The following is a 9273-nucleotide window of genomic DNA, read 5'->3' on the forward strand; positions in this document are numbered from 1 at the left end:
TAAGTACAACATGAAGGGCAGCCAAAAAAGAGTCACAGCTGCTGATGACTTTAGAAGGAAGGAAGGTGGATGTCCTAAAAAAAAAATGCAACCCTGCCATTATCCGATAATGTCAACTCCATATAGCCACATTCTTTCATTTGTCCGCCTTTTTCATTTGCCTAGAAACACTTGCAGAGAGTTGTCAGCTAAGAGTGTAAAGCGATTGCTTTGTATAAATGTTCTATCAGAGCTCTCTCAAACTTTAGGGAAGCTAATATACATTTTATAGCTTTTGGGAGATTTTTAAAAGCAACATCCTTGAACTTTGTAATATATTGGAATCAAATCATTGTGTGATGTGATTTATAAATAGATTTGCTTATTTATGCTTATTTAATAGACACGCTAAATCATAGGGTACAGTTCAAGGCCCAGTATAACCCAATTCAGGGAATACGGCTTATCTCCACGTTGTTGGGGTTCTGACTTCTGGAATACTGGGTCAGGAATCCCAGAGAACTGATGTAAAGTTGAAGAGATCACATGCAGAATCCGTAATAGTCATTTGATTGCCATACAACCTGCTTGCACTAAGTCTTTGTAAGTCTCATAGCATCCTATAGTCTCTATAAATCTACAAGAAAAAAACAAATTTTGTTGTTTTTGAAACAGAATCTTGCTCTGTTGCCCAGGCTGGAGTGCAGTGGCACAGTCACAACTCACTGCAGCCTCGAACTTCCAGGCTCAACTGAGATTCCTTCCTCAGCCTCCCAAAGCTCTGGGATTACAGGTATGAGCCACCAAGCCAAGCCAGGGGAAAAAAAAAGTCTTTCAAGAGAAAATTTTTTACCATATCATAACCAGTAGCAGATTGTGGAAGCAAATCTATTTATAAATTACATCAGGTAATGATTTTATTCTACTATATGACAAAGTTCAAGGATGCTGTTTTTAAAAATCTCCCCAAAGGCTATAAAATGTTTAATTTTATAGCACATTTATAGATTCTATATTAATTATACATTAACCTATAATTTAATCTCAAAATGTAAAATTGGAGACAGCTCAGATAGAACATTTATACAAAGCAATCGCTTTACACTCTCAGCTGACAATTATCTGCAAGAGTTTCTGGGCACTGATTGGGTTGGCTGTCTGTATTTCCTCCTCTGCTCTGTTCCTTGTCAACTTTTACGAGTCGTCCCTCTTCCAGACCTCCATGGCATAACCACCTTCAGGATCTCAGCACCCCTGTTAGCACAATGTGAGCCGCACCTACCACTGTGCCCACCATAGTAGACTGAGTGGGTACCAGCCCACATCAGACCAAAAAGTCTCTTCCCAGGGATGCAGGCCTAAGAGATTTCAGTCTTAGCCTGGATTGTCTTCTAAGAAGAAGAGATGTAAACCTGGGAGTGGTGTGGGTCAAATTCCTCCCTGTGGAGTAGGGAGATGAGTAAGCAGATGGGCAGAAAGACAAAGAGGGATTCAGAGAAGACTGAAGAACGGGCAAGCAGAAGATAGCAGAGGAGAGATGAAAAGCAAGACAACTGATATATTGAAGTTGCATTGAGCCCCTGTGTCCCAGCTCCCAATCCAATTGCTTTTCAACATGTTGCAGGGACACAGCTGTAAAGGTGTCCTTGCACTCTTGGCCCTCTGCTTCCTATAGGTGGATCCAGATGCTGAACTTCCAGGAGGATTGCCCCTATACAGCGATCCACAGGACTCCTGTGTGTGAACATTGAAGGATGGGGTAAGGAGAGAAAAAGAGCAAGAGAACGTTGTCATGGGAACACCAAGGCAAATCACAAGATGAAAAAGGATTGAAACCCATTCTGCTATCTCAGGCTTTATTTATTCAAGTAATAAATCAAGACATCTGTGTCAAAACCAATGAAGCATAAAATGAACTAAAGATAACCTTTTCAATCCCATCAATACTGCCTCCTAAATACCAGAATCTTTTAAAATGGATGTTTCACTGCACATTTAATCTATATTTCTGTTAAAATTACTATATGAGCTTTTGTGCATGCTCTTTCTTTGTTCTAGTTTCTTTTATAAAATTCTAAATGACTCACCAAGTAGAATTAATATAAAGACAGAATGATCTAGAATACTATTGTATGAGAAAAACAATTTCTAAACTTATGACAGACCAGAAAAGTCGAATAGGCTTGAAGAATGAAGGGTTTACCTTTAATGAGGTAAGTGACTGCTTCCTGGGGGTTAAGTAGAACAGGGAGTCAATGTTCAACTTGTAGAAAGGGACTTTATTTAACTAGAACCATTACAGGACAGACAGTTTGCAAATTCTGTGGTGGGAATTTGCATTACTGTTCAAAGAAAGCACTGACTCCTTCATACCTCTGAATGTCTGGCTCCTCATGGAAATCCCAGTTTTCCCTAAGAAAGGTAAGCTCACTCTACATGTAAGTTTCCTGTAGTGAAGTCATTTGACAAAATAATGAATCTTTATAGAGAAGCTGAGATAGATGAAAATACCTTTCTTTTTCTTTTTCTTTTCTTTTCTTTTTTTCTTTTCTTTTTCTTTCTTTCTTTTTTTTTTTTGAGACAGAGTCTAGCTCTGTTATCCAGGTTGGAGTGCAGTGGTGTAATCTTAGCTCATTACAATCTCCACCTCCTGGGTTCAAGTGATTCTCCTGCCTTAGCCTCCCTAATAGCTGAGATTACAAGTGCCCGGCACCATGCCTGGCTAATTTTTATATTTTTAGTAGAAACGGGGTTTCATCATGTTGGCCAGGCTGGCCTCGAACTCCTGACCTCAAATGATTTGCCAGCCTCAGCCTCCCAAAGTGGTGGGATTACAGGCGTAAGCCAGCACACCTGACCAAAATAAATTATTTTAATACTTATCTTTCCTTAAAGAGTTTTGTTCCCTTTCTGTATTCATAGATGCACAGGTATTATAGAATTCTTGAGGTAGAAAGATTTCCTGGAGAAAATGAGAGAAGCTAGCTTTGTTCAGTGAGTTGTCAGAGGCCCCAAAGCTAGTTTGCCAGCAAAACCAGAGCTTCTTTTTCATCTTGTAAATTAAACAAAAACTTTCTACCCAAAATGTAAGGTACTTTATAGATTTACATTTCAGACATTAGTTTGATTTTAAGGAATAACAATCAAAGACAGAGAGTTCACACTATTTTTCCTAGTCTGCTAGACAGTGTCTGCAAACAAGAAAATAGACCTCCACTGCATTTCCATTGATTAGATAAACGAATGATGTCCCAACGCCTGTCTCACTCTCACACAAACCCCTTGCTGGCTCCTTGCCTGGTATGCTCATTTCCTCACTGTCTCCTAAACCCTGAACACTCTTACAAGCTAGTGATCAAAGTTCAAAAAGTGGATTGGTTTTGAGGACCAATGGTGAGGAAGGAAGGGAGAAAGGAAGACCAAAATAGAGCAGTCAATTTTTTTGGAAATTTAAAGCCATAGATAAAATTGAGGTCAGTAAAAATGAGGGACATTAAAAAACATATTTACCACTAATTTTCTAAGTCTGTTTATATACCAAAAGTCACTGCTATTTTAAAACATAAAATATGTAAAATATGAAGACCTAGCAAAAAAAATTTAAGATGTGGAAATGTCCCGAAACGATGAGAGACAAAGCTTTTCCCCCCTCTCTTTTGAGTTGGGTCTGCTTTCCTTATCTTCTTACCTTTAGCCCCAAGTTCAAATCAAATGTGAACAGTTCCCTGGGTTCCCACAGAGGGGCAGCAGCACACGAGGCCCAGGAGATGGTTAGGGCAGGCTCTGGCCCCCGCCCATAGAACATTCTCTGATTTACACTGACAGACTCACCACGCGAATGTTAGAGCCCTCCTCCGTTGGCACCACCCCGAGCTGAGACTCCACGTCCTCCACACCTAGGCCTTCACTGCTTCTAGAAAGCTGGCTGGACTCATTCGCACAAGGTTAGGTCACTAGACCTAAAGTCCTGAGGGTCTTTCTCCCACTCTCTCGACCAGAAGAATTAGGAGTACAGTACAGACCACCAGGCCTCAGGAAATGTAGGGTTACTTCCAAGGAAATCTTGCCAGTTGGAAAGACAGTGAAAGAAGGCAGAGAGAGTCCTGGCCTTGGGGTAGACAACTTGAGGGCTGGGCCTGAGCTGCTTCGTCCTAGTCCCATGGAGTTGCTTACCATCCGCAAGCATCTGTCCCTTCACCAGTGAAGTGGGATGATAATAACATACATCCTTGCAGAATTTTGAGATTTTCACAAGAGGAAATAGTGCAATGGAAGCCGTCCAGGTCACAGAACGCTCTGATTATTTATACTAAAGCCTAGTCATAGAATAAACTAAGAACCAACCAATGAAGATTTGTTCTTTGTTCCTTATAATACTTGGAAAGACGCAAGCCAACAGTTTTTACTCTGGAGCCTGTCATGTTTCATCGTTGAGAGAATAAATTGAGCCATTTCAAATCCTGCAAAGAAGAAAGTTTACTCTTCAGATCCAGGATTTTCCAAGTTGATACTAGGACCTCAACTCTACTGTACATGTGTAGGAATGGAGTTTCCTTCCCTGCAACCGACGTTTCCCTTTAATAAACATAACTGAGCACATTTTCCCTGAGTTCATCGACTGAAAGCTTCCACTGTGGGGGATTGATGGTGTTAGCATCCACAGTGGTCAAGAAGATATTATATTTTAATCAGCTTTTTGATACTTTGCTACAACTCATATAGCTACATTCCAAAACATGAAAGGATTGAGTAATTCTCACACACTCATCTTTCAAGTCTAGATAGCACTTTAATCTGTCCAGGGCTGGACAGATGGAAAAACTATTGTGTTGCTTTGTCTAACACCCAACCCTGGGCAGGGGTTCTCTGGTTAGTGGTAGCCATAGCGCACCCACAGGATCTGAGGGGGCTAATTTCCCAACTCCCCTCTCTCCCCATGGCAGAGGGAATCACACAGTATGACCACATCTGACTCCATGGGTTCCCTGGTCCTCCCTGATGTGTCATTGATTTGGCTTCTCCTCTTTTCTCCCTTAGGACTACTGAGATCCCCTTTCGCTTTAGCCCACAAATCTCCACCACAGTGTGAGGCAGGGGACGTCATCAGTGTTTTCATGATGGAAAAACTGAGCCTCAGAGAGCTCTGGCGGCTTGCTCTGAACAAGGACTTGGACTTGGGGCTTCTAACTTTTTAGCCAGGAATCCTGCAACCTTTAACTCAGACCAAGCAGATGTCGGGGGCCCATTTGCAGAGGGGTCTGAATAAGGCAGACAAGGGTGAGATCCACACACTTGGACCAATTCCCAAAGTGCCTCTCCCCAGAGAAATGGCAACAGCTCTGAGGCTTCAGCTTATCCCCGGAAGGCGGGAGGGGAGAGTGGGAAAAGATGGGCTTTTTAAGTCATCAGGCCAGCATTGAAGTACACAAACAATGACTGGGTGACCCCACGTACAGAGATGGGCTCTGACGCAGGGGTTTGTCATTCCTCCTAAATCCCGGTAGGAAATAAGAGATGCAAGAATTAGGATGGAATGTAAACTATTTCTTAAGGAAGCATGCTAGCATCTCTTCCTCCAAGAGTGCTACTCTGGAGAGAACTTTCTCCCCGATTCTTAACTGTGGTTATGCAAGCCCTTGTTAGAAAAGGGAAGGAAGGGTGCCATGAGAAGCCTGTAGGAGAGGGCATGGTGTTCAGATGAAGCGGCACCCCCTCCAAGCCCATGAGAGGCCCCCGCCAGATGCTGTGAATTTCATTCATTTCTTCTGTGACTTCCCTGAGATTCCTCTCCATGCTAACCCTCAACACTCCAATGACCCCCTCTTCCTTCCATCTCATCCCACCACCCTCCACACCCTTCCTCCCCTCCACCCTCATGCTCACACCCATGCAAAGGATAGCCAGATGTCCACACTGTGAGAAAAGAAAGCTGAATGCATCATTTTAACTTTTGTCCACCCATTTTGAGAACAGTGCACCTGAGCTGGGGGGAGAGGGTGGGTTGCAGACACCAGCACGACGGGAAGGCGGGGCCAGAAGTGAGGAACATGAGATGCTAACAAGGGCAGGCAAGGCCGTGATCAGAGGCAGAGCCCATAGAGCTGGAAACAGGAGCCCACAAAGCTGGAAAAGACCCTGGAGGCCACACAGGGCTGCCCTCCTCTTCCAGATGCGGAACGGAGGCTCCTGTCCTAGGCTGCACATCCATTGGGTGGTGGTGGTCTAGGTATGTTTGGGAGATGGGAGGTAGCTAAGAGCCCTAGAAAGTCAGGTGTTCATGGATGACAGTAGGGTGTGGCTGAGTTCCAAGGCTGTGCTCCAGTTCTGGAAACCTCCACAGCTCCCTGAAGCCTCCCGCATCGTTCCCAATGCCCATTCTGGAGAACAGACTTTGCTTTCGCCCTTGTCTTTCTGCAAGGATGGGGAGGATATTTGCCCAGTCACGTCTCCATCCCCTCCTCTGAAACTGGAGCTGTGGAGCTCTATTTCTCAAAGTGGTTAAGAGGAGTAACGGGATGTGAGAAAATGCCTAGCACATCACAGGGCCCAATAAATGTCTGGGTACCTCCTTTGTCCTTCCTTCTGGTGTTCCCCCATAAAGTATGCCTGACTTTTCTTCTCCCATCTTTGGCAGAAATCTTGGGAAATAGTTGATCCTTGCCTCCTTCCAAACAAAATGTTTGCGGCCTGGAAGGTGGCAGAGGACAGAGTCAACGCCAGGCCTGGGAAGGCTGCGGCTCGTGGGTACCTCTGCTGTCAAGGTGTGGCCCATTCAAGCACAGGAGAGAACCAATGCCAGAAATTGGGGGCCAGGGTGGCATGTCTGTCCCCTGGCCCCCTTTTCTCTGCTGGGTTTCAGGCCATGCGAGTTCTTACCTTGAGAGGCAGAGTGGCAGGCGGGGCTGGGCAGCCCTTGCTGGTGTGCACGGCTGGACAGTACCTGTAGAGCCATGCCCTTGTTGCCTGCACTGTGGGACCTGTGGCCTCCTTACAGCTCCCGGGGAGTATTTGGCAGGTCTCAGCACCTCTCCTCAGCACATTCTTTTCCTCTCCATCTGCAGTGTGGACCAGGACAGTCCTTGGAGGGAAGCATCCCAAGTTATCCGTGCAACGGGGGTCCATGCCCCACAGGTCCTGGGTGGCAGAAGTGACTGGCCAGTGCTTCCAGCCCATGGAGGGACTGCTGCTTTCATCACTCATGACGGGAGCTGGGCTAGGAAGCCTCCATGCCTGGGGCTGTAGCCAGCCCAGCGTCTTGGAGGCAGGGGCCTGGCAACGCCTGTAATGTGGGGATCTGTAATCGCCACCCCTCCTTACATCCGGATCCTGGGATTTTTTCCTCCCTTCCTTATTTTCCCTTGGAGCAGAGCAAGTGAAAGCAGCTGGTTCCTCCGTCTCAGGGCCTGCCTTCTGCAGCAGCCTCAAAGGAGGGGCAGCTGAGCCCTGTGTGCGCCTGAGGTCCCGGCCTGCCAAGAAGCCTGTCCTGGGACTTGGGAAACTGTGTCCCTCCTCCAGGCCCCCTGGGGTTGCCGCTGGAGACGGGGCGGGGAGAGCGCAGGCTGGAGGAGCCCGCAGCTGGATGAAGAGGAAGGAAGTTTTCATCTGCTGCTGCTGAAACTGCCCAGCCATTTCCTCCAGGGGGGTCGGGCTGGTCCCTGCCAGGGTGGAGTTTCAGGCCTCAGTGCCCAGGGATGCGAACAGCAGCAGCTGTGGGCAGACGTGACTCAGCCCCATGGTTCCACCGACAGCCTGAGGAAGCAAACAACATGTCTTCAGCACTGGGGGAGTCTTAAACTAGGGGGGTCAGATAATGATTGTGGGCATGGAGCTGGACTCTACGCCTATATCGCAGAATCAGAAAAAAATAGTAGTGGAGAATAATCTACAAGTGAGGGATGGCAGTGAGGACAGCCAAGACAACCCCTCTCACCTTTGTTTTCACTTTTGTTGAGACAGAGTCTGGCTCTGTTGAGTGCAGTGGCATGATCTCAGCTCAATGCAACCTCCACCTCCCAGATTCTAGTGATTCTCCTGCCTCAGCCTCCCGAAGAGCTGGGATTACAGGCACCCGCCACCACGCCCAGCCAATTTTTGTATTTTTTAAGTAGAGACGGGCTTTTGCCATGTTGGCCAGACTGGTCTTGAACTCCTGACCTCAGGTGATCCATCCGCCCCACCTGGGCCTCCCAAAGTGCTGGGATTACAGGTGTGAGCCATCACGGTCGGCTCCCTCTTGCTTTTGGGTATCTAAATGGAATCACTTTCTCTTCACTGCCTCCTTCCTCCTATTTGAAATGAAAACACTATTCATTTCAGAGTTTAATCCTAAATTCTGTGTTAGCTATTCTTGTGATTTGGTGACTGACCTGTGAGACACTGCTTTATAAATGAAGCCTCCAATAAACTTTGAAGTGTATTTTTCATCTACTTTGTTTGCATTATTTTTACTAAATACTTTTAAGCCTCTAGGATAAAGTGTACAACAGACAGTTGTAAGCAACTTTAATATTGTCATGAATTTGCGCTTTAAATCCTGTGGTCATTTATGGGTTCTCTAGGAGAGGTCTCACATCAAAATACTTGGTGTCATAGTTTGTGTCCCCTCCAAAATTCTGGTGCTGTGATAGTAGGAAGAGGGGGGTGGCATTTCAGAGGCAATCGGATCCCGAATGTGCTTCCTTCATGAATGGGATTAAGACCCTTATAAAAGAATCTTCACACAGCTGTTGAGCAGTAGGTTGCCCTTCTGCTTTCCACCCAATGAGGACACAGTATTCCTCCCCTCCAGAGGACATAATCCTCACCAGACAAAACACCAGGTGCCTTGATCTTGTACTTCCCGGTCCCCAGAACTGTGAGAAACCAAATTTCACTTCTTTATAAATTACCCAGTCTATGGCATTTTCTTAGAGCAGCATGAAAGAAACTTAGTATTAACTCACTCTCCAAAATGAAAAGAAAGTGGTATTTTGTTGCAGCTGTGCAGAAGACACTTAGCATCAAAGAAAGAGAGAGAGAGAGAAAAGAAGAAAGAAGGAAGGAAGGAGGGAAGAAAGAAGGAAGAAAGGAAGGAAGGAAAAAAGAAAGAGGAAGGAAGGAAGAAAAAGAAAGAGAGAGACATAGAAAGAAAGATGGAAAGAAAGGAAGAAAAAGAAAGAAAAAAATTAAGAAAAAAGAAAAACATAAGAGAGAAAGAAATAAGATTAAAAAAAAAAAAAAAACCCAGGTAACAAGTCAGGCTGGAAGGGTTTTTTGTTGTTGTTGTTGTTTTTAAATATAATTTAGCCCATCCTA

General features: G+C 45.3%; 1 protein-coding gene across 2 annotated transcripts in view; it reads right to left on the reverse strand.

The window, feature by feature from the left end:
- Window positions 1-7559, reverse strand: part of PSD3 (pleckstrin and Sec7 domain containing 3) — a 555746-nt gene extending 548187 nt beyond the window's left edge. The window contains exon 1 of one of the 2 annotated variants that reach the window (XM_007961788.3): window positions 6856-7546. In XM_007961788.3, coding sequence (XP_007959979.2) covers window positions 6856-7179 — 324 coding nt within the window. In that variant the 5' untranslated portion in view covers window positions 7180-7546. Of the gene's footprint in view, window positions 1-6855 lie in introns of both variants that reach the window. The other variant, XM_073017966.1, reaches the window with a different exon arrangement.
- Window positions 7560-9273: the final 1714 nt, after the last annotated feature.

This window comes from Chlorocebus sabaeus, chromosome 8 (genome assembly GCF_047675955.1).
Source record: "Chlorocebus sabaeus isolate Y175 chromosome 8, mChlSab1.0.hap1, whole genome shotgun sequence".
Taxonomy (NCBI): domain Eukaryota; kingdom Metazoa; phylum Chordata; class Mammalia; order Primates; family Cercopithecidae; genus Chlorocebus; species Chlorocebus sabaeus.